This window comes from Larus michahellis, chromosome 6 (assembly GCF_964199755.1).
Source record: "Larus michahellis chromosome 6, bLarMic1.1, whole genome shotgun sequence".
NCBI lineage: Eukaryota > Metazoa > Chordata > Aves > Charadriiformes > Laridae > Larus > Larus michahellis.
In genome coordinates, this window is record NC_133901.1 from 17135337 (window position 1) to 17161635 (window position 26299).

Sequence of the window (26299 nt, forward strand, 5' to 3'; positions counted from 1 at the left end):
GGCTGAAGAAGCAGTTCAAAAGGACAGAGAAAGGACAGGGAACTGCTGGAGAGGGGACAGCAAAGGGCTACCAAGATGATGAGGGGATTGGAACACCTCTCTTATGAAGAAAGGCTGAGGGATTTGGGTCTCTTCAGTCTGGAAAGAAGATGACTGAGGGGGGATCTTATCAACACTTATAAATACTGAAAGGGTGGGTGTCAGGAGGATGGGGCCAGGCTCTTTTCAGTGGTGCCCAGTGACAGGACAAGGGATAATGGGCACAAACTTGAACATAGGAAGTTCCACCTAAACATGAGAAGGAACTTCTTTGAGGGTGGCAGAGCCCTGGCACAGGCTGCCCAGAGAGGTGGTGGCGTCTCCGTCCCTGGAGACATTCAAAACCCGCCTGGACGCGTTCCTGTGCAACCTGCTCTGGGTGACCCTGCTCTGGTAGGGGGTTGGACTAGATGATCTCCAGAGGTCCCTTCCAAACCCTGCCGTTCTGTGAGAAGCTGTAGGAAGGGTGGACGGGTTTGAGTATGGAAGTACAAGGTGTACATAACCCCCAGTACACACTGGAGCTCTAGAAGGGACCATGCCACCCATGTTCACCTTCCCTGCAAGCAGGAGGACAGCACAGCACGTGTGTGTTGTACCTTCTCATGAAAAAGAGCAATGCACTTCAGCATGCACAAAACAGTTCTGGCTATTCTTGAGTTATCCATCAATCCCTTCATTTTTTCTCTCCAATGGAATATGAAGGTACTGTGGACTTCACTGGGAGCGCACATTGCTCAGTCTCACGTGTATGGTGGAGCAAAGAAAGGGAGCTTGTAGGGACAAAGGTAACTCGTGTAACCCAGGACTGAAAACCCTTGAGACAGAACTAGGCTGACACCCGATGGTTCAAGTTCAAGTCTGAGGACAGTTATGCTACTGCTCATGCTGGTTTGTAGACAGACAACTCCACTTCCTATGTCAGTCACTTTAAAGAAGGAGCTTTTATGTCGTCACCCATTTAGGTCTAATCAGTTAATATTCCAGCAGGATTGGCCAGATGCGGAATTCAGCTCAGAAAGTCACTGGCAGTGCCGCCGAAGCGGTTCCCTTTGCAGCAGGCCGCCTCGGTGCCGGCCGCCACCAGAGGGCAAGCTGTCCCCGCGCCAACCCTGGCCCCAGGAGCCCTCTCCTGACTCAGCTTCACCCTTCCCATTTTCTTCAAATACAGCTGAGCAAATACATTTTTGGACTGAGCTGGGGCTTGGGGAAAGGCACTAACCCGCCTGTGTCACCTAAGGGGCAAGAGAAAGATGAACCAAACATCAAGAGTCTCTCCAAATCAGGCTTCTGAAAGGACCCTATTTCAACCCATGTAGTCTGTTACCTTTCTAAAAAACATTCGTGGGAGACAAAGGTTGCAAACCTTCTCAGTTTTTATTTTTTCTAAACTAAGTCACTAAGACTTGCAGTGAAAGGGTAACAATGACATCTGCTTCAAGCCTTAGGTACTGAAGGTCTGCGACCTCTATGTGATGCACAAGAGGTTTTTGCGCCGAGAGCCCAACCATAACACAGTGCTGGTGGCGACGTGAGGCTTTGCCAGGAATCACAGCTACTTTGCCAAGAAAGCTCCAGCTTGTGAGGGAGGGTCACTCATGACAGTTTACTTTTGTAGTAGTCTGTTGACCTCTAGACTGAGTCTGATCCATCATCTTGCTGAATATTTCCTAGCATGCCCATGGGTGTACAGGCACAGTCATTTTCAGTGTGCTGCTCTACCCCCACAGCAAGAGGGGACTGCCATCTCTTGTCAACAGAGAAGAGCCACAAGGGCACTCCACAATGGCATCCAACCTGCCGCTTTGGAGGTGCTCAATCAGAGAGCTCCAACTATTTCATACCATGTCCATCACTGACAGTTAGGGTCGACCTTAACACCACCACCAAAGGCATGCCTGCTTCCCCTGCCTATCTTTTTCCCAGAGCCATATCGCTACCTCAGGTGCATCTCACAAACTCAGCCAAAGTGCAGAGGAGTGGCTGAGGCCTTTCCTTGTGGCCTGTTTCTGCAAAGTGCCTGGGACTTGTATGCTAGAAACCAGCCAGCACGTTTCAGCTCCACATTCCCCATGTCCCTTCACTCCCACCCATGGGTACAGACCATCAGTTTGCAAACAAAGATGTGGAATGTCTCTACTTCATAACAGAGATGTACAAAATTGCATTAGTGCTTTGACTAAACTTAATACAGCAGAGATTAAATCAGGTAGCTCAGGCTGGTTCAGAACAATCCACAGTCCAACCAAGATGAGTGTTCCTCGTCTTAAAAGTCTAAGGCAAATAATTGAGACTTGGGTCTCAATTCTTCTACAAGATTCTCTACTTAAGGAAAAAAAAAAAAGCATATAAATCACTTTGAAGATCTAGGGCCAAGAATGTAAAATAAGGCTTACCATCAGAGCAGTATGATTTCCGCAGCCTTTAAGCTCAGTGAAGCTGCCATTTTGGGGTCCTCTCCTTCTTGTTTATTTGTCACAATAAACTAATTGAACCAAATAAATTATATCATTTTCTCTTTTGGACTAAATGAATGGATAAGCCTCATTTGCATTTGGCAGGCTAGCACAGTCCATTCTGCAGTCTTGACAGATATTGCATATAATGGTCTCCTTTTTGTTCAGCTCTGCTGTCCAAATGTTGAAAGAATCTTTACACATTATACTCTGTCACTAAAAGACAAAAGCTAAAGTGTAACTGAGGTTTTGCATCTATGAAGCATCTCTGTGCTCTGCTAAACAACAGCTTGCTCCCCAAGAGGCAGAACCAATGAAGCCTGGTTTCCTACAGATTTTTGTCCCCTAATAGACCTTCTACTCAGCACATGAGCTCTGTTCCCACCCATACTCCTTACACATTGCCCTGTCAATAAATGCTGACTAGCCGGATGGGGCTTGTCAATAAAAACACACACTAGAAGAGCTCCCTCAGTAACAGCACTAATTTGGACGTTCCTCTTACATTCAACTGCCAGTGCTCATGAAGCTTGCAGGAAGCTTTGATACTTCTACCTCTCTTTTAAATTTGGTTAAAAATTGCCAGTAATTTCAAAAGTTACACGCAGGGAGACAGACAAAGGTCTCTCAATTGCCTCAATCCCTTAGGAATTAAGCTAAAAGTTTACTAAAAAGTGAGTCTTCAAATTCTTCATGACTATAAAAGATGGTCCTTTGCCATTTGAGGAGTTAGAGTATTCATTCTGACACTGGGTACAATTGCATTCTTTCACTGCCTATTTTGGGACAGTTAGGACTCCCAATAACCCACTCCTTTCACAGATGTGATGGCAGCAGTTTCCATGGACTGGTGTACACGTATGGGCAGAAACACATCCATAGCCTCCAGGGATGCAGATTTTGATAAAAAGTATTCCAACCCTATGTGGAAAAAAATCCTGCTAAACTCTGAACACAAACACTTTTAGTGAGTGTCAAGCCATCATTGGGAAGTTGCTTTAGCACTTCATCTTCCAAGGTTTGAGCTCAGTTTTTCCCTATTATAGGATCATAGAATAGTTGGGGTTGGAAGGGACTTTTAAAGATCATCGAGTCCAATGTCCCCTGCAATGGGCAGGGACGTCTTCAACTAGATCAGGTTGCTCAGAGTCCTGTCCAACCTGATGTGGAATGTTTCCAGAATGTTTCCAGGGGCAGCTCCCACCTTTCTGAGCAACCTGGTCCAGTGTTTCACCACCCTCATTGTAAAAACTTTCGTCCCTGTATCTAGTCTAAACCTACCCTCTTTTAGTTTAAAGCCATTACCCCTTGTCCTATTGCAACAGGCCCTGCTAAAAAGTCTGCCCCCGTCTTTCTTACAAGTCCCCTTCAAGTACAGGAAGGCCACTACAAGGTCTCCCCAGAGCCTTCTCTTCTCCAGGCTGAACAACCCCAACTCTCTCAGCCTGTCCTCACAGCAGAGATGCTCCAGCCCTCCAATCATTTTTGTGGCCCTCCTCTGGACCCATTCCAACGGGTCCATGTCTTTCCTGTGCTGAGGGCCCCAGAGCTGGATGCAGCACTCCAGGTGGGATCTCACCAGCGTGGAGTAGAGGGACAGAATCCCCTCCTTCAACCTGCTGGCCATGCTGCTTTTGATGCAGACCAGGATGTGGTTGGCTTTCTGGACTGCAAGCGCGCATTGCTGGCTCATGTACAGCTTTTCATCCACCAGTACCCCCAAGTCCTTCTCAGCAGGGCTGGTCTTAATCCCTTCATCACCCAGCCTGGGGGGAGATACACCTTATAATTAGAAGTACCTTGCATACTTTCGCATACATGCTGTGTACAGTCCGAAGTCTCACAAAATGGTTCTCCAAGAAAACCTGGTGAAAATAACAACAATTGAAAGCAATATATCCTGCAGAATATGCATCTTAATTATGATCCTGAATCTGCCCTAAGAGTCCCCAGAGGGAACTAAGAGTGGGTATGAAATTATTCATCAATTTCACCTAACCAAGACATTTCCAATATTCCATTCCTCGTTTCCTCTTCCCTGAATGCAAACCATAGACTAATTTTAGCTTCATTTTAAAAGAAGACTAAAGCTGATAATCTCGAGTCAGTGAGGCAACAGGTAGAAATTGTAAGATCCACCTACAGTGCAGTCATACTCCTCAACAGCCTACCTTGCAGTGGACCCTGCCACCTATATCCAAAGCTAGTGGACAAATTCTGATTTGAAATCATACTGGATCAGGTAAAGCACCTGATGGAAGCACAAATTCCCCAGGGACCTGTTCACTTTGTCACCTGAAAGACGACAGGAACTGAGTGCTGGCAACAAGAAACAAAGGACTTCGGAATCTCAAGCTAGCACTGCATTGAGAGAAGGGATGTCTTTAAACCATGAACTTTGCCCTCACTGAGGAACAGTGAGATGGAAAGACAAACAAGTTAGGCCTTCCATACTGCTGAACAACTGAGTCTTGCTACAAACTCCAGAGAATGAGAAAACAACCACCAGAAGCAGGCATCTATGATGTGGAATTAGCTTTACGAGCATCCCAGTGCTCTTTATATAGTGCCTAGCACAGCCACAAGTGGAGATGTCAACACTGATGTAAAATGGAGATACCAAAATGCACTCTACGGCCCTGCTGAGCTAGCAGGAGCTAGGCCAGGTTCGCCACGAATAGGAGCTACTGTTGGCATAACCTGCAACAGGGGGAAACATTTCACAAACATCTGAAGAAAGCCAGAGCAGCAGTACATAAAGGAAGTAGCTCCATGCTCTCCTCAGGCCAACTCCTTGTCCTTATTGACTGTGAGCCCAGGGGTTTACACGCCAGCTTCCATAGGAAGTAATGCTCTGCACCAGGCAAGCAGACACTACACAGAAACAGTTACAACAAAAAAAGAAGCTACAGTGATGCAAGCCTAAATGTCATGCTGTAAACAGGGGCTTACTGTTGAATACATCTGCCTTATATCTACTACTTTAAACAGATGCCAAGGAAAAGCCTGGGTTTGAGTCAATCTAAACTGAAAATAGTTATAGGAAATAATATTGTGGGTTGCTTTCGATCTTTGGGATTCATTAATTCCTAAAATAAAAAAGGATAGACATTATACGAGTGTTAGGTTATCTGCATTCAGTTCCTTGCTCTGTCTCAGACGTTCTGAATGACCCCGAGCAAATAATTCACTGTATCCAACCCTCAGTCTCCTTTTGCTACATCACAAAAGATACTGGAAGACTGAATTCATGAAGAAGGCATTCAAACACCATGGTGATAAGTTCTATACCAAAAAAAAAGTTCTATGAAAAAAAAAGTACAGGCATATTTAAAGGAAAAGATAATGCTGTCCTGACTCTCTGTAAATTATGTGTTCTCCTGAAAGGTCTCCTCCTCCAAGCTCTTTTGGGTTTTGTTCTTTACCATAAAAAATCTTAAGCGTTTGCAAAGTAACAAAACATTTTCTAGCATTCTGTTTTCCTTCTTTGCAAAGGACATTGTCATCTTCTAAGTCCTTTTTTACATTAAAAGTTAATACAAGTTACTAGAAAGCTAATGGTGAATTTATTACATACCAATTCCATGTTTAAATTAAGCTTTTCCAATCAGAAACTCATTCTCTAGACTGCAGAGCAAGTATCTGACAAGTATAATCATTGTATGCAACAATTTCAGCTGTCATGTACTAACGAACACATATCACCAATGAACTCTTTCTCCAACAGCCTTTGAAGTACCAGAATGAAAGCAAGTTCTAACTGCAGACAAATGAATCCATATTCTGTCTTTGCTTTCAGAGCTTGCTCTGCCAGCAAACAGAGAATAACCGACACTACGCTTCATCAATTCAGGAGAAAATACTCAGCACAACTCCAACACAGAAGGCAACAGAGATCTGTAGTACCTTACAGAGATCTATAATCATAATTCAGGTAACAAACACACAAGACCGATTACTTAGCAGGCCTTTTTACTGGTATTTAAACAAAGACAAAAAAAAAAAAAAAAACAAAAAAAACCAAACAGAAGACAGTGTTTGATGATGCAGGGTAAGAGCTCACCTCTATCTGATAGAAATATATTTCATTTGTAATGTGAAATGCTGACTTTTGACAGACAGTTCACATAGACCGCTGCCTGGAGGCAAGGATTACTGAGAATACTTTCTGGACAGTCATTTTCCAGATAAGTACACAGCAGCGTCTGAACTGACACACCTGCTACTAAAGTCTGCATGGCCTCCCGCACATTTCTGGATGCTGGAGTTCTATTACTTTCAGGAGGTAGTATATTGAGATTTTTTGTGGAGTCCCCTAATAAAATGAGGTCCGTGTGTGTTCAGTGATCATAGCTATCTCCAATCTGAATAGACTCACTGGTTCAGACCCACACCAAAAGTCTGTACTGTTAGCCACAGGACCCACATTTGCTCCAAGAATCTGCATAGTCCAAAATATCAGCCATTACTTCACATCTATGTTCCTTAAGGGAGGGATTTTCAAAAATGCAAGAATAACATTCTCAACAAAAGACTTCTTGATCTTTCAAAATTTTATTCTATACTTATGAATTCCAAAGGATATTTCATTTGCTAAGCTGCAAATAAGAGAACTCATCCTCTGCACCCGCCACTTGTGGAGGTCAGTCCTACAGTTATTTTGACTGCATGACCACAATGACATATGACATTTAACAAAAAGTCTTTGTACAGTTGATCTCTGTGTATCTCCTTCCATGTTTGCTGCCAAGAGAAACCCATACTCTTTCTCCACTAAAAAACACGCTTGAAACAAATGCAGGCTTCTCATATTCAACATAATACATACTCAGGACATCATTATTTATATGAGATCTTTCTTTTCTATTACTTTAAATGTCATTGTGCAGCTAGAAGGCATAATCTGCATAATGAAAATCCAGAAGGAAAAATGTGAATGTACTCAGTGCTTAAATTTCACTTGCCAAACACATAAGATGGCTTCAGAGACATTTTGTGTCTTCTTGGAGGTTTTTCATACAGTGTTTCACCAAGACGTCACTGCTCTGTAACCCACTGGCTGTCACTGCACCCCTGGGAGGACTCTGCTTCCCTAAGAACTTACTACATCCCAAAGTACAAGTGGTATAAACACTAAGAAAAGGAGATACAGACGACAGATGTTCATGCTGCATCAGATAAATTTGCTGGCGATTGGTGTGAGGTGTTTGGTCCCAACATACTAACTTACTTTACTCCACCTGCTGCAACAGCTAGAAATACATACAATTCAGTATTTCCCTCTAGGACTGCAATGATTACTACACGGTAATGTCAATATAAATGGGACAGGAAGAGTTCTGCCTAATAGAGAAATGGGAACAGTATGCTCTTTGTTAAGCTTTCCTTTGCAATAAATACACTGATCATATTCTCTGACCAAGGCATAACATTAGTCTTTCACCTCATCCTTTAAATACATCTCAGATGTGTTAAAGACAGCAGAAAGCCAAACTGGATATAAACAGTGTCTGTTCCGAGCTTATTACAAAACTGTATTTCAGGGATTCTCTCCCTTGAGTAGCAACACAGCCTTTTTTGCAGAAAATAGCCAAAACAATTCAATGTCACTATCAATGCCACCAGGCTGACAACAGACACCAGAAAGGAAGTACTTCCTGACAAACAGGATGGCATGTGGAGACTCTCTTCTCCATGCCAGGGACAGCTCCCTCTCTGTCAGCTGAGGAACTGTCTCTCCGTTGTCCACTTTAACTCCTGATTCACGCTTCACTAAACCTTCTCTTGGCAGTCAGACAGATCCATTGTGTCACATGCCTCCATCAGGAAGACAAGGAGCTGACAGGAAACCCCCCTGGCTAAACAAACCCCAGTTAATGCCAGCTTGCCATTTTTCACATCCCTGTCATCATCCCTCTGGTATGTGCTAATGACTGTACAAGATCAAATTGCTGGCGATGGTCACAGAGCTGGGTTCTGAACTAGCACTTGGAGACACAGGCTAAATCATCAGCACCTGACAAACCACAGACCACTCTCTGAGATGTACCAAGATGCACCAGTACAAGGTGCTAACCAGATAGGCTCTGTAGTGATAGGATGAGGGGTGACGGTTTTAAACTGAAAGAGGGGAAATTTACATTAGATATCAGGAAGAAATTCTTTCCTGTGAGGGTGGTGAGGCACTGGAACAGGTTGCCCGGGGAAGCTGTGGCTGCCGCATCCCTGGAGGTGCTCAAGGCCAGGCTGGATGGGGCTTTGAGCAGCCTGGTCCAGTGGGAGGTGTCCCTGCCCAGGGCAGGGGGTTGGAACTAGGTGATCTTCAGTGTCCCAACTCTAACCTTTCTATGATTCTATGCTTTGTTCCATCAATAGTGAATACTGCCATACACTACAGGAGTCCCACGGCATTAATGCGTTCTCTGGCTTTCTATTCCCTAGTAATACAGCACTTCGTATAAAATCAGAAGCAGACAGCAGGTCTTCTCTCCCTGCAGCAACAGCTACTCTTTCAGTACTAAGGGCAGGAGAAGAAAAGATGCTCACCTTCACTGAGTTAATAACTCCCACTGTGCTTTGACTTGCATTGTTGACTCTACTCCCATTCAGACAGAAGCATCTAGCTTGAATTTAGCGATGCCTTAAATCCAAGCCAAGAAGAGACAAGCAGGATAAATCTTGAGTGCTATTGACTTTCAATCCCCTTATTATAAACAGAAAGTTGGACAGTGAATTACTATCCATCAACTGCAAGTTCAACTATAGAGTCACTCCATGAGGTAGATGGTCACAGCACAGTGCAGTTTCTGCTCTTTGGAGAGGGTACTAACTTGAACTGAGTAGTTTAATGGAGATAAGTATTGTATTGTCTGCCAACTGCCTTTCTTTTACCCAGCTGCCTCTTAGCTCCAGCTTCCTGCTCCCCCCCTTTGAGACCTACGACTTTGCCTTTTTGACCTGTAATCTCTGCTGTGATTGTTAATGCCATATTTACAATAAAACTAACCCAAAAAATTGCTCTGGTCTTTTGTATCAGCCTAGGTATCTAGCATCCACTCTATCACTCCTAATACATTTGAGCGTTTCAACTTGCATATTTGTGTCACAGTTCTCTACTGCTGTGTTGATGACTGAATACACCCTTAAGTGGACAATTCACATTTAAAAGGAAAGACTTTGTTATGGTTTTTGCCAGACTGACTTGAGAGTAATGGGCAGGTATTGTCCCACTCAAGCCTCACTGGCCTTCAGTCTTGAGTTAAGACAAGAGGAATTGACTGTGTACTATATGTGGGTATATTCCGAGCAGAACACACCAGCATATGAGCACCATGCTTTTATTTCTCTGTGAGCCTCTGTCCATTTGCTTGTAAATAGCATGGAATATGAAACCGTGGCTCTCGTCTTCTGAGCAAGAGGTCAGACAGGTCAGCTACAGTTGTATAAAAGATGTGCATTTTTACAGGAGACCAAGGCCCAGTGTAATTAATGCAACCTAGTTAAGTCAAATGCAACAAACACTTCAAATGCCACAGCTTGCAATAATGAGAAATATCCCAGAAATTAAAAGTACAAACCTGATATAAACAAAAATTGGACAGTGAGGAAACTACCTTCTTTCCAAAGCCTGTTTTGATATCTAACGTCAAACTATTCAGATGCTGAAAGGGAACCTCATTTCCATACCAGTACTCTGTCCTCTTGAGAGCCTGGAATGGGGGGTTGAGGGGATGGTAAAGTGAAGAGACTGAAAAATGACACACACACACACAGTGGGAGTAACCTTGCAGAGATAATCAATGGCTCCCTAATGAGCAGCCGACTCTACTGAATATTGATTAGCCAGCATTGGCAAGTCTCTGCTCCGGGGAGGTCAGCACTCCTGCCAGCTGCCTTGTGTGAACACAAAGGAGGCCTCAGCAAAAGGCAAATTGTAAATGGCAGGTTTTATATGAGAGGCACCATTCAGGCCCTCAATAGAGGAAAAAACCCAAAAAGTATGGCCACAGCACTAGCAAGCACAAAGCATCAGCAGTCCTTCTAACTATTATACCATGCTATGAAACGCAATCCCAGGTTTGCCCTAGTAAACTTGTTTTAAAGATTATCACTTGCAAATATGCATGATACTAGGAGTTGCTGCAGGTTCCTCTTCCCTTTTCAGAGACACGTGAAACGTGACGCTTTCACAGACATCTGCCCTCAGAAGCTTTGTCCAACGTTACACCTCAGAGTGTGTTTATACACTTCAAGGTGATACCGTACGCTGATACCTAGGCTCTAAGCATATGTCATGCACTTGAAGCAGCACAGCTGTGTGTTAGTACTCCACCCCTCTCACAGTACTCTCTGTTCCTACTCTCCCATTCAATAAATACTATTTTAGTATCTTTACTTTTTCTATAAATAGTTAGATAATAATTTTATGATTACAGGCATTGGTAGACACCCACAGAGTTTAAACTGTTGAGGAAATTAGCTATTAGTGACTAAAAGGTTATCCTACCTTTTTAGAAGCTGAGAGTCTTTTCTCATAGGCTTTCTGTGGAAAGAGAAATTGTGACAGTCAGGGGAAAGAGATCTGGAAACTGTGCTCTTTAAAGAAAAAAAAAAAAAAAAAAGAAGAAAAGAAAAAAGTTCCAGTTCCTGCCTGGTGTAACTCATCCGACTTCAGTGAGGCTGTCCCAGGGTAGATTCGTCCCTCTGTCTTTGCCAAAAAGAGAACAACAGGAGCCAGCCAAAGGCATCTGCTTTTGCATTTCCTCAGTGAATCCGTTCATTATACTCTCATGATAGAGAAGCCGTAAACAAAAGCACTTCATGATGTTGCATTGTGCTACCCATAATTACATTGTATGTGCTTCATCAGTATACATGCTTCAGGGCACACTGCAAAAGCTTTCTATGTATTCAGGACTCTTTCTGAGAGGGTGGGTTAAATGAAGAGAGGGAAAAGCTAACAGTTAAAACAGAAAAGGAAAACCTAACAGTTACTTAGAGAGGAGTTCAGCATAAGAAGCAGGAGAGGCGGCTTTATATACACACGCTGCAAAAAAAGGCACTAATAAAATGCCTGCCTAGCAGTATCCCAGTTATTTTGTATGCCTTAATCCTTTCACCTACCCTTTAAGATTACAAACTCTCTAAAAAATGAATCATGTTTATACAGTGCTACCACATGAAAACCTCAATCTGGATGGGAACTCAGAAGAATTTTTGTAAAACAAAGCTCTCAGGCTAACTTTATATAAATGGCTCAACCATGCTCTGACTTCACAGTGATCTAAGTCAGGCGTAACTCCCTTACTTGGGAGTGTTAGGAAATTATAGTGTCAGATCATAAATAAATCCTAAATTGTTTATTGCTTAGCAGATTAGCTTAGTGTGATTGCCAGTGTATGGTGCAAGTCATTTTGCCTCCGAGAAGAAATTCTGTTTATCTTGCAAACATTTACTGCTCCCACTAACACTGCCTTGGATGTAATAAAGTCCAGCAGGAATATAACGCTTCTGCTGAGAGCTGTGCTGTCAGACGACCAGAATCTGCCATCAGAACTGTATAATCCACAACCTGTTTAGAAGTATTTGCGTTTGAAAAGAACCTGAAAAAAAAATAATCCTCAGATAACCACCACCCAGATGGGCAGGGGAGGCAGGCATTCAAGGGCTGGAAGCTGAGACTGGTCTGGGAAGAGGAGCACAGACAGAGGTAGCAAGCAAAGGTGAACACAGGGGCTGGTGGAGAGACAGAGTTTTGCAGCAAATTCTATTTTGTATTACCTGTATGCACATATAACTTATTCTGTTGCAAAAATCACAAGCTTAGGTTTGTTTGGGTTTTAATAGAAGTAATTATTTGGAAGCAAAAAGAGATAATAAAATGTGAGGTATATTGAAATACACTAAAAATGGCAGTCAACAATGTCAAATTGTTTTAAATGTTAGATTTCACTGTGGACAATGGAACAAAACAGTTTCAAAGTGCATGCATCAAGGCAGCATTTGGACAGTTTAACAGCAAACGGAAAGACTTATAAACCATGAAATCCCACTTTTAAAAAAAATATTACTGTTTTTCCCAAGTTTTCCCCTACTATTGTCAATTATGCCTCTGCTAGAGACCATAAAAGGAAAAGTTCAGACAGTTCTTTTCTAAACACTTGCGACATAAAGGTAAAAACTGTGGGGCTTGTGTTACTTGACAAGTGTTTACAGATGAGTAATTACAGCTAAAGCTCCTTCCTCTAGAAAGGACTGGACATACACATGTTGCCTTACTCACTGCTCAGGTGACAACAGCCATGAGGTATTGGGGAGCAGCTAGTCACGACTGTGTCTGAGTGACAGGGAAAGTAACCTGCCCATTTCTCACTAGAAATCCAGAGCCAAAAACCCTGCCTCATGTGGGCCCCAGGGTTTAGCATGTTACATACAGAGCATATCCCAGGAATTCTCTAACAGAAGCTGGCTCTGAAGGAAGTGATTACATAGCAACCTTTGAAAACCTTGCCATATGAGCCATGGACTTACTCCTAATGTTATTATTTAAAAGGTGCTTGTATTTATTCCCCAATCATCTTATTCATGAACTTGCCCTTCACAGAGATGAAATAAAGCCAGCAAAGGACACAGATAGACATTACGCCATCAGAAAACTCCCAGCCAAGGCATAGTTATTCCATGAAAATTCAGAAATGTTGGAGACTTGCTCAGCTGGAGTTTCAAAGTTGTGCAATTCAGTGTAACTAAGAGGAAAGAATACCCAATGTAGTAAAATAATAACAATACTACTTTGCAGCAAAATATAGTCACTCCATAACAGTATAAGTCCTCCCAGCATTTATAAAAATAATTTATTATATTAATATTTTTTAATAACATTAGTTATTCAGCTCCACAGATGCCAAAGTCTTTTACAAAGAAAGGACCATCATTCAACTAGTTATTCAACTCCACAGATGCCAAAGTCTTTTACAAAGAAAGGACCATCATTTGCTCATTTTGCATTGTCTAGGGTTTGACCCTGCCATCGTGGCAGGCAGTCATATGGTGACTACTGGCTCAAAGAAATCCATGAGAGCTGCAGGAACCAACATGTGGCTTCTGCAAGAAATTTTCCGCAGACCTTGCGCTACAAAGAACAGAACTGAGAAACCTTTTAGACTTATGTGAAGGAATCTACTTCTAGAGGTCAAAAAGTCTTTAAGGACTCATTTTTTTAAAAATTCCTTTGGACTAATTAAACCAGATGTAATGCTTAGGAAAAGTGCCAACGTGCACCCTTGGAATTAGTTCGGCTTTCTCCAGAGCCTTAGTGCAGCCCCAAGAGTGAGTTGGTTCTGAACAAAACTACCTGTGTAAAACTGGATGAGACCCACATGTTGCCTCATCAGTTCTGCAGTTTAGACATATGGACGTGTCTATAAGGACCATCTAGTTGAACTGGAACCCAAGTCATCCACCCAAGACAACTATTCAACGCTCACTATTTCTGTGCAGTACTAAGATGCCACAGCCACACGTTCTCTGCGAGTACTGAATTGGGGAAAAGTACAGCAGGCTCCATCCACGGGGCTTTAAGCAAAAGCTTCACTCTGGGCAAGTCTAGGTCTGGGCCGCAACGAAGGCTGAAATACAAAGCTGCATGCAGCCCCAAGTGCTGTGTTTCAAGTGGCTTGGGATCAAACCCATCCTGATTTGCACCCAAACCGATATAACATTCCAGGCTTGCTTGAAACTTAGCCAACTGTTGCTGAAGGGTTCACGAACTTTATTGAACTTGCCCTGAACTTTGCATTGGAAATGAAAAAGTAAAATAGTACTTTCAAGTTGAAGATTCTGCCTTAAGACATTTTGTCCATCTCCGACACGGATGCCTTATAAAAAAAATAATTGGTGCTGTATTTTACACAGTGATCCCAAACCCCATTCCTCATACACACTTTCCCAGATTCCCCTTTCTATATGTCTAAGGACTTCTGCCACCTTATCAGCTTCACAGAAACTATGATCTTTAAGATGAGGAAGAAAATCCCCAGCTACAGAAACACTTTAGGCTATGCATAGTTCTTTCACTCACAGGAGTAAAATCCCTCCATCCCAAAAATCTTACCTAAGTAATGATAACGATATATTCTTAAAGCTTTTCCAAGGCCAAATGAAAAGTTACTTTTGATTTTTAAGAAAAGTCATAAAATAATATAGAAGGACTTTGAAAAGTAATCATGGTCCTGTCAGCAGTAGTAACTCCAATTTTAGATTCACAGATTCCATTATGTGCCTTTATTTATTAGTCTGCTATATATAGCCCTTTGCTATTCACCATGGCAGCTCTGAATGGCAGTTATGGCAGCTTTGAATCTTCCCAGTAGCAAGTGCTCCACTGGGTTTTTTTGGATGAGTCCATGTTCTTCTCAATGTGGTATCTCTCCTCAGTTTTGGCATCCATTTTTAAGAAACTTCAAACCTCTGTCTCAGAACAAGCACTGCAGGCCTGGGGAGCTTTAAGATAAACTGCAAAGCAGTTTGTAAAGATAAGAAGGCAGCAGACTGAAGACTGAACCATCTGTTCAACTCTTGAAGCTTGAACTGTTTAAATAAACAGGATTCAATTTAAAGCAAAATCAGTTTATCCCTGAACAATGAAGCTTACCAAAACTTGTCCTAGAATAGCCTCCAACACTATCCACTTTTCTCCATGCTCATTTTCAAGCTGTTTGAATTGTCAGCTCTTTTTTTTATGTAACTCCCTATTTTTTGCAAAGAATTACCATTTTTGTAGTGGCAGTATTAAACCATTTCAAAAATTAGCTTACACAAACCTCACTGATATTCTGAAAACTAAAAAAAAACCAAACCAAAACAGAAAAAAAACCCTCACTATTATCTTCTTCTAAACCATTTCACATCACCAAGGACTGCATATTTGAAAACAAACTAAGTTACTGGAGTCCTGAAAAATATATTTTTGATTCTGCACACTTCTATAACCCGTTGCATAGCCACTTTTTGAGTTTTACACTTAACCTGAAGAACTGGCAAGTAAAAATACCTCCTGTCTCTAACCTTTTCTTTTTCATCTGATGACAATCCACTCCTGCTGTTGCTCAAGGGAAGAGCAAAGTGACAGCAGGATGAAACACAACATGTAAACAACAACGAGTCACTGAGGTTTCTCCTTTGATCTACTGAAACAATGATTTCTCTCTGACAATTTAACAGAATGTTCCCTGAATCTTTTCATATTTGGTGTATATTTTACAACACAGGTCCTGACCTTGTTTAGGTAGGTTTGGTTTTCTCAGAAAGACTTTCTGACAGCTAATGAGAATGTGGCAGAGTACAGCTGCGTGCTCTTGTGGCAATGGCAGCACAAGGAAATTCCAGCTGACCAACATCCACACCTGTTTCTGCACTGTTTATGGGACTGTGCTCTGAAACAAGGTGCTTCCATGGAAGTGAAAATTAACCAGGGCTAGCAGGAGAGAGATGAGGTTTTCAGATATGTCCACACCTTGACCTGTTTCATTGTGCATCCCACTGCATACAAAGATGTTTGCAGAGCCCTAGTTTCAGTAAGATCAGAAATATCGTCAGATCACACTGAGATTACTTTTTTTTTTTTAATTATTGCTACCATGTGTTGTCATCCTTGCCTCTCTAACAAAAAGCTACTCAAGCTAAGACACTTCCTAAAGTGCACTGATGTGCTGCAAGAAAAAAGGGTAGATGGGGCACTTAGGGACATGGTTTAGAAGTGGCTTTTGTCAGGGTAGGTTAAAGGTTGGACTCAATGATCTTAAAGGTCCCTTCCAACCTCAGCAATTCTATGATTCTAATTCAACAGGCGGTTGTCTTCTCCTCAGGAGAGTGGCTCATCCAGGTTTTCTGGACAACGTGAAACATTCCACCGTTTGTGACCACTAAAGTTCCCAGGACATCTTGTGTGCAGATTTGCTCTGGGAGCCTTTGCCTGTTTCCAACAGATCAAATGCAATTTTTTTACTTTTTTTTTTTTTTTTTTTTTTTTTTTTTTTTTGAGGCTTTCTCCTGCTTCCAATGCATTTTGCTGATGTCAGTCCCCCTGCACTCTCCACTGGGCATCCTGGCTAGTTATTTATGTGGGACGTGCAATGAAAGCCTGTACTTTTCAGTTGAACACTGCTATACTCGTGCCATTTACATTTTTTACTTGGACTAAGCAAAGAACAAAAGTCAGTCCAGCAGCTATTACAATCAGCACCTTTTACAAATTGGTCCAAGCTCTGAAACACTTGCAAGATCATTGACAATTCCAAGGATGAAAGATTCATTGTTTGAGAACTTCCCATTGCAAACTGATATTTCAGTTTTCCTCTGCAGTTACAGCACCTGAAACCTTTTTTTTTTTCCCCCCTTCCCAAAAATCAGACCCTCATTCAGTCACTTGCCTCCAGGAGCTGGGACTTTAAGGGAAAAAATTCCAATTTCAAAACTTTAACTGCCAACATTATGAAAGCTATTTTCTCCCAAGCATTGACATTAATATTTCTTCCACATTCTAGCTTATCACCCACGCGCTTCTCACCACACCTTGAGGGCCTGGTCTCTCTTCCAGCAGGGAGAGACTGGCTACCAAACTGTACTAGGGTTGTCCATTTTGCTAATAGGATTATAGCAAATAATACCAACCCCCCCATACTTATTCATATGGAAACAGCATTAATCCCTTCTGCCTGCCCCACCCCATAACTTTCTGTCTGAGCACAAAAGCTATCTGTCTGCTTTGGCAGCAGAGAAACATTTTAAAAATGTTTCCAAATACTAGGAGGTCCCATCCCGTCCCGTCCCACCCCCCCCCCACATTCTTTTCAGTTTAGCTCTGCAACAACACACAGACAAAAAGTGTATCAAAGACTATGATATTCTCTTTCATGTAATTAATACAGGGCATTTATATTGCTTTATGGGGAATAACATCTAATATAATTAACAGGAAATGGTGAAGAAAATACAGAAGGAGGTATAGAGAAAGCTGTACCTTTTATGCTGCTAATTTTTTGTTCATACAATGCCACCATAGTGTGTAATTAATCAGTATATAAGATTTTAGTAATTAACTTTGTAACACAACTTACTAGCCCAGTTTTTCAGATTATGTCCAAGGGATAGATTCCTATTACCTGTACAATATAAGTGGATGTAATACTGACCTTGTCTGACATGTTAATGGGGAGAGCCAGCTGGAATGGCTGAAGAAACCAGCAACGCTGACTTCAGTTTATGTTAACACATCTGGACATTAAGAACAGTGCTTCAGGGTAGCAGATTCACATCCTGTATACTGCCCCTGTGGCAGAAGCAGTATCCGCTGGCAGAGTTTGGATAGGAGAATTTGCAGTGGTGAACCTGGACAGACATTTCTTGAAACGTGAACTTGTGTCTGTGCTCAGAGCTTGCACCTGAACTATGGTAAATAATTCTCTTGATTCCTCTATTACCTGGAAGTTCTCTAAACCCCAACACTACAATCTCATGTATTGCATCAGGACACAAAAGTTGAGCTACCAAGGTTTATCCTGCCATTTTCTTTTGCTGGAATCAAAATGACAGTTCACTTACAATGACCATAATCCAAATTATACTGTTTTCTCTAATCTACAACTAAATCCACTGATTCCATCCAAAAACAAAGCTGAGAGTTAAAGAACAAAACCTGCTTTTGACTAAGGAAAAAATGTAATATATATTAAAACTCAAAGCAAAGGGATAGCTTGCTTTCCTTTTTTTTTTTTTTTAATTTTTAATTATCCATATTATTCTGCATCACTTTCACAGGTGTTGGGGTACTATGATTGAAGGCTGATGGCCTTACAAAAAATAGCTTTTCACACTGAGACACAAGCTTCCTCAGTGCACATGCAAGTTTCCAAATAAATCAGAGTCAACTGTGTAGAAAGAATACATTTGTTGATATTTGGAAGTTCAAATTTATTTTGCTCCTTGTTCCTGAATGGCAGACTGATCTAGCTGACTTTTAAAACTACCCTGCCCAAGCATTTTTCTGGTTATTTATATATTGTGTTATCTGGCAACATCTTATTCAAGGGTTGCTTTTATTATGCAGCTGTTACACCACAAATTCTTCAGTATTTGCCACTTTTCATCCAGTTCTGTAAATAATTACACTTGGAGTGCCATACTTGAAGCATCAAGTGAGAGGTTTTATTTCTGTCCAACACCAGCTCTGCTTTTCTTCCAACGGAAAATACCAGGAGGAGAAAAAAAATACAGCACCTTCTTAGATGTCTGTAATAATGAAAAACTTTCTAGGAAGAACATCAAATATTCCAGCGTGCACAAGAAGTAATTTGTTCTCAGTCATCTGTTTACAGGTTCTTAATCCACCCTGTGTACTCAACTAGTCATGCAGGATTTCAGTCAATTTTATTTTTTTTTTTTAACCTAATCGTAAAGTCACAATTCAGAAACAAAGTTTTGCCCTGATTCACAAGCTCCGGTTCTGCAGAAGTCTGCAGGTTCATTGCAGGAACTGGTCTTAAATTAATAACATAAAGAAAATAATACAGCTTTGATTGATAGCGTTTTTGAGAACAGTGATAGTTGAGAAAGACAGTGTCACAGAAAAGCAGCTTCTGAACATAAACATACATTCCCCTGCACAAATTAAGACGTGGTAATTTTAAGAGAATGAGGTTGTAAAAAAGGAGTATGGCTGGCTTTTCCAGCGATCATTCCCCGGGCTTTATAAAGAATGTTTCAGAATTGTTCTGCATATCAGTCTTTCACAGCCTGCGCTCTCTGAACACGCTGGCCGTAGCTCAGGGCTGGATCCAGCAAATGGCTTGATGAATAATAAAGATACTGGAAAAATTTCAATTCTTGGCTTTTTGGAGTGGAGAAAGGCAGAAGTCAAACTCCCTGGCACATGCTGAATGATTTACACGGCCCATAAAGAACTGAATCTCTGCCCAGAATGCAAAACCACTCTGAACCAAGCACGCTGTCAGGTACAATACAAGCCTATTTTCCCTCCACTGTTTTCCATTTCCATTGCTTTGTCTCGCTACAGAACTTGGTCCTACCCAGTACTGTAAGTACTATTCCAATATAAAATAGGCTGCTTTAATATTTCTGGCCCAAATGAATCCAGAAAACCTGGGCATAAACTAAAGGAAAACTCAATCAGAAATACTTCCCCTGAACAAAATAAGCCCCATGGAACAGCTTATGATGTTTTTGGGGTTAAGAGTGTATCTAATCAGACTGTTCACCCTAGCAGCTTGACCCTAAACAAAATATCGGCAGTTTTGACCAAATAAGTGGAAGGAGATCGAGTATTCTGGCTGACACATCTGAGACAGCTTAAAAAGTCAGCGTTCCAAGGGGAGGGGGGAGGGAATGTTTAGAGTTTCCTGAAAAACATCCCTCTTCAGCTGCCTCAAGTTGTGCTTCTCAAAAATCTTGGCTTTTACTCTGAGGACTGAAGGCTAACAGTAAGCTTCAGTGGAGTTCCATTGACAGCCAAATAAAAAACACTTTCCTGAGAAAACATGTATTTCTGCAAGCAGCTGAACCAACATAGTCCTGTTTCCTACAGATCTGCAGTTCTCCAGTGTGGAAATTGAAACCTTTTACAATGTTTCTGATGTTTAATAAGGATGAATTTATGCAGAAGCCCTTCCCTCAGGAGAAGCGTTAACTAAGTCTCTGTTTCCACTCCCTGATTACCTACTTGTGCCTCCCTGGTGTGAACTCTGTAACTTCTACCTCACTGATATTTTGCTGAGATTGGCGAGCATTCAAGAGTGACTAGGGAGGAGTTCTAGACACAGCAAGATCATGTAAGCATATCAAGTAATCTTATAATTTCCAACAAATGCTTACGTTAAGGTAGCTGGAAAATAATTGCGAAGGGAGCCAGCTAGCTCCCACTGCAGTATTTTCATTTTTTGATCCAACTGACACCTACCATTACAGGACAGGAAAGATGGTCCACTGGTTAAGCCCCTGTCTCACACTCGGTGTATCACGGTTCAACTCCCTCCTCTGCCAAAATCTTTCTGTGACCATAGTAAGTTATGTTGGGAACAAACTAAAAAAAGCAACAGGAACCTCAAATTGGGTCTTCCAGGGCCAGCGTTCTGGTGCTTAAAACTTACAATAGCTAAGTGTTCTCAGCAGAGTACATGAAGAGTATTAAAAATAGAGTAACAGCATGTTTGGCAGGCAACAATTGTATCTAACCACTATAAAAATAGTGACAAGAAGATGTATCTGAAACCCCTTTCCCCTTAACTAGCCAGCTTTCTTAGGGGTTGTCATTTGGAATCCAAAGAGAGATCCCTTTCCTGAAGAAATTACCTGTGTCTTTAGATTCCAACCTGTTATCTATAGATCCTGGGATGAGAAATAAGGTATGGAATAATACTTAAGTGATGTCTCCAAAAGGGGCCACACTGAAGATCTCTTAGTAGACAGCAAATAAGAAAAGAGTAAAAATTGCCTCTCTGCATCCTTTTTTTCCCCTCAAATGGATGGCAAAAGCAGGCAGGTCGTGCCTCCACACTTCCTTGTGATCACAGCCTGATGGCTAGAAAATTCATTCACAGTACAGGAAAACCAGGCTCCTCTTTCCCCTTGAAAGGGATTCATCCCGTACTGTTGAATAGGCTTCCTTACCACTTACATACAGAAAGACAATCCAGCCCTACAGTGTTCATAATTGGAAGTAAAAATCAAAATTTTTATTTTTTTTTTTTAAATCTCAAATGAATTTGTTATCCCCTTGAGAGGCAATGAGCTGAGTCAAGGACAGTAAGACTGTGAATACAGAATAATAAATCAGTTGCATAGAGGAGAATTAAGCCCTTATGCCATAGGTACTTTTATCTTTCATTTGGGATTCATTCTGGTAGGTTTATGCAGCATGTGCAAGTTCATAGTGTTCAAGTCATTATGCAGCAACAGCAGTTGGAAGCTCCTTAGAAGCAAGTACTCAAAAGTACACACACAGACAAGAAATTACAGATCTGCCTCATCATCATTTTGCCCTTTGCATGTATGTTAGTTAAAAGAATACCAGGTGAGCTGACAGAAAATGCTTAAGATATATTAAGTAACGGGGAAATAGATTAACCACTCTTTTTTGATATTCAGAGGTACTAGATATTACTGAAGAGTGAACCAATTCAACTAAATTTATGCTAAATCTGAATTACAGCCTGCTTCTGTTTTGAGGGGGTTCTGCTCTTTAATCCCTTTCAAACAAGCTTACTTTATTAACTATTGTCTGTTTTGAAAAGTTAGTGTAATCTGAAATCAGTATGGAACATGATGTCCATCTCCTTTTGTGGCTACCTTTTGTTTCAAAGTGTCTCAGAAGCCTTTATTTTAACAATTTTATTTAAGCTAGAAAGTCACCTGTTTATTTAAATCAATATAAATCATTCTTATACATAAAAATGTGACTGCCCACAGGAGACTTCACTAATTTAATCATTTGTTTCTAGAACTTTTCTCAAGTTTATAAAGCTGCTTGTTTCTTTGTGAGCAAGTACCTTCGGACATGATACAGGTAAGCAGGCACGAACTGGAAAGTGAAGAGATTATTTATCACGGGAAGGACTAACACTAATAGAATGAGGGACTGTGCTTGGCAGGTGAGAAACAAGACACCAATCTGTGTGTACTCTCATGCAGTTTGACACAAGAAATTTAGTCATAAATTTAGTTCACCTGTGTGCAATAGCAACACGTACAATAAAAATTTCAGGGGAGGACTGACCAAGTCTGAGATCTTGCTCTCCGTTATGAGTAAAGGCTACTGGGCGCAAAACCTGTTAGCCCAAGAGGAGAATCTCATCATTTCATCAGACGGTTTGAAAACAACTACCTTTGATAACATATGGAAGATTAGAAAAACTCCATCTACAGAAATCTGTAAGGTTTAGCCAAATGCATCTTCGTACAGAAACAAAAAGCTTAACTTGTTCTCAGACATCTATAAACAAGTGCCTAACAGTCCTTCCTTTGCAACTGTATGGTATTCATAAATGGGGCTTGAAAAAGAGAACTAGCTGAAAGGAAAACCTTTGTGGCATGTGGAACTTTTAGAAAGATTCAAAGTCTTTTCTCTCATCCCCACAAGTTGTGGTGACCGCTAAAACCTGAAGCCTACTTCGGGAACACGTGAGCGAGAAGTTTCCCAGATAGCAGCTGGGCTATGTGGCTCTCTCCACACTGCTTACAGAAGGGCCACGTAACTCTATTTCTCCTTTTGGGGTAGCACTGATAACGAGTTTAATGAGCTTCTGATATTTTCCAAGCCATAGGCACCTGGAGCCTTATCTGTAGCCAAGACCTGGAGTAATTTCAACATACAGGGGACGTACACAGGCTGTTACAAAGGGTGCCTCTATAACACGGCAGCACTGTTTCAATGCTGCTGGCCTTCCAGCCCCTCACGCTAGGGCAGGCTTGCTGGGTTCTGCCAAGCTGCAGAACCTGAGAAAAAGCAACACTGTGCTGCTTTTGTTCTTGTGAGGGGGAAGCAGAAAAAAATTAGCAATTTTTGAATGGATTAGGACTTGGAACAGACTGAAGTCATGGAAGAGTGTCAAGAAATAAGAAGATAGGGTCGCAAAACCAAACAGTCTTTGAGAAAACTCAGCAAGAAAGAAGCATTAATACATTATTACATGTTGCTATAATAAAGAGGTTTAGTTATCCTCTCAGCTTAGCCAGGGCACTGTAAGGTTGTCTGAGAGCTTTCTGAAGAAATCTATGATTTTAACAGAAACTACTTTACCTCTCTTCGCTCTACTGTCATGCAGTATGAATTGTTCCTTCCTGACTCAAAGGACTTATATGCACTGTGCAAATATAATGCTATGTAAAAGGAGATACAATCACAGACAGAAGCACCTCTCCCAGCTTATGTATTTCAATAACTCTTCCTGTCATTTGAGAAATAATATCCAAGCAGAAGTGCAGCAATCATAGCATACTTCGGACGCAGGCATCTGAACAAAGTATTGAATAAGACTGTGTAATTTATGGTTTAGTCCACATGGAGAACTATGTATAGGTATGGACTTACATGGAGAAGGCCGTGAGCGAGCATCAGGTCTCCTCTGTTATACACTGTCAGTTCCACTTCCCTAAATGATAGTGACATTTCATGTTTTAGCTTGCATCAAGCCATGGCTCCTTGTAACAGTCCAACCCCAAACATTTTGTTTGCCACTTTTCAGGTTTAAAAACAACTATTTACCCTGAAGGATAACATGTGTGCACAAGACCATTGTGCGCATGCCACTCAATGTTTTCTGCACACATCACAATTAATGCACAAAAAAAATCTATGCATTGGCAGTGAGTCCAAGGTATTGAATTTGTTGCACACGCCCAGATCAACTACTTGATCTGGCTCATTCGGTAACACAGGTATGGCTCTTAAAACCTACAAATTCAATGGTTGCAAATAGGTCAAACCCCACCCTGGATCAGCATTCTGCAAAATCATCAGGAAATGTGTGTTACCCAGCAGTGTGCCTCAAATGATGGCTCTGACATCTGCCCTAGGACTATTTACTCCCCCCACATAGCTCTATGGATTCTTACCCCTCTCTTTCAACCTGACAAAAGATCCCTGCAGTAAGGAAGCAGAAAGATTACAAGGAAAAGTCATATGAAAGAAAGCATCTGTATCTGCCCCCTAATGCAAAGGATTGGCACCACATGATAAACCCTACCCATAGACAGAAGCAAAGGCAAACAAATATAAATTACACATGGAAACAAAGCTATCTAGCAATCTAACAGATAAAACTGTTAGTACTGTTCAGGTTATATTTTTATGTCATAATTTTGCATAGCTGGTAAAAAAAATGATGTAGCTACCAACACAAAACTGCCACACATGTAGAGATGCCTGTAGGAGAGGGCTTGTTGCTCTGAGGCACCACCTGGCCCCACACCTGTGGTCTCCACCCCATCATCACCCTATATTTCCTATCTGTCACATACTTCAGAAGAAAAAACACTCAGCAAATGTTGCTTTGACATTTGTTTTGATCTATCTGGTAATCTGCCCAGCAACTAATTGCCTACAAGAGTAAGACTTGCATGTAATAATACAGAGGCAAAGGAAGACATTACAATTCTAAATTTACTAATATAACATTGTTATGCATAAGAACACCAGCATTTTAAGCTCAAGTGTCTTAGTGCTGCTTACTTAAATCTAAAACCTCAAACCTATCACTTTTGTAGGACTGAATGCTTCCTTATTTGGATCTGAATATTAAAGTACTTTTCTGCAAGGTGAAATGGAATGAACTACACCATTTATCCCTGGTCCAATGCCTTGTCTCTTCCCTATCCAGTAACACACTAGGTAAATGTATTTTAATTAGTTGTGCCCAGCTCACATTTAAAGTTAAGTCAAGTCCCACCACAGTCTCAAAACCGATTCCCCATTATATTTGACAGAGTGTACCAAATCTCCAATTCTTTACTTAAATAATGTCCATGTTTTCAGGACTAAAATACATTCTGTTGTTCATCCAACACAAGAGATAACTGTAAACCAATGAAGAGCACTACAAGAAATTTCACCCAGAAATTAACCTAAAATAATCTCAAATCCCTTGCAACTATGTAACAGTATATAGAGATAAACTGACTAGAAGTTTACAAGTGTACTGCTTTGTATAGTACTCAATTAGTAGCCCCTAAAAGTTTTCCCTTGTTGGATCACCTGTTTCTGGGTACAGTGTCAATACTTACAATGCTCCTTTTCGTAACAAACCATGAAGATAACTGTACGGTACATATTAACAAATTATCAAATGCTTCAGCAGAGAATTGGATCAATTTGTCTTTTAAGCACGTAGGAAGTTAACTAAAAATCTCACATATTTGTACTACAACTTCTTACCTTGCAGAGCTTCAGCAACAGCCAGCATGTCAGGTATGCTGTCAGAGTGAATTTCGCTTTCATACATCTTTCAGGCAAACAGGTAAGGTACATCTGTACCAAATCCAGCTCTTCATGGGCAACACTACTGCCAGCACTATTAATATCATCTTCCCCACCCTCTTGTCTTCCTTTGTCCTCTTCTGCTGATGCACCCGAACATCTATTGAACTCCATTTTAAAAACGTTTTTCCCCCTTCTCCACAAAACCCTGATCTTTCCAGAGACAGCTCAGGAAAGTTTTTGTTTCATATCAGAAATACTTCCTCCAGAAGTATGTAGCCTTGTCTTTAAGCCAACCCAAAAAGTTAAAACTATGGTAGAACAAACTTTCTTTAAACTACATTGGCTCTTTGCCTTTCTGTTATTGAACGACCTCTTGCAAATGCGTGTACAGCTACAAGATAAATATAGCACCAGCTCGCCTTGTCATACAGCACAAGAATACTCCCGCCGTTGCCAAGAGAGAAGAGAAAGATTCCGTTTATTTAAAGAGCAAGTCGCCAGCATCAGTACTCCCTTGTTCATTTGGGGGGAGAAAAAAAGATGAAAACTCTGTTATATTTGAAAACTTTTTTTTTTTCTGCCAACTGTGCTTCTCCAGAACAAATCCCAATTCTGTAAAAAAACATCATGTTCTTACGGAGGAGGGTTTTTTTAATTCCAGAGACTTCTAGCCACAGTAACTCATTGTCTGTGATATCACAGATGCCAAGCTTGTGAAGGCTGCAAATTTCAAAAGAATAAATGAGGTCTTGCAGATGGACTAGAGCCAAGACATTCTGAAATAACAAACAGCCCTTCCATAGGCCAAAATATGAAG

The 26299-nt window shown here is 41.2% G+C and overlaps 1 protein-coding gene across 2 annotated transcripts in view; it reads right to left on the reverse strand.

Annotated features, from left to right (window-relative positions):
- The window catches only part of ARHGEF4 (Rho guanine nucleotide exchange factor 4), a 217141-nt gene extending 191131 nt beyond the window's left edge, over positions 1-26010 (reverse strand). For both annotated transcript variants that reach the window (XM_074592022.1, XM_074592021.1), the window contains exons 1-2: positions 25438-26010; positions 11002-11037 (exon numbers count right to left, since the gene is read on the reverse strand). In XM_074592022.1, the coding sequence (XP_074448123.1) occupies positions 11002-11037; positions 25438-25653 (252 nt within the window). In that variant the 5' untranslated portion in view covers positions 25654-26010. The remainder of the gene's footprint in view (positions 1-11001; positions 11038-25437) is intronic.
- Between the last annotated feature and the right edge of the window lie 289 nt (positions 26011-26299).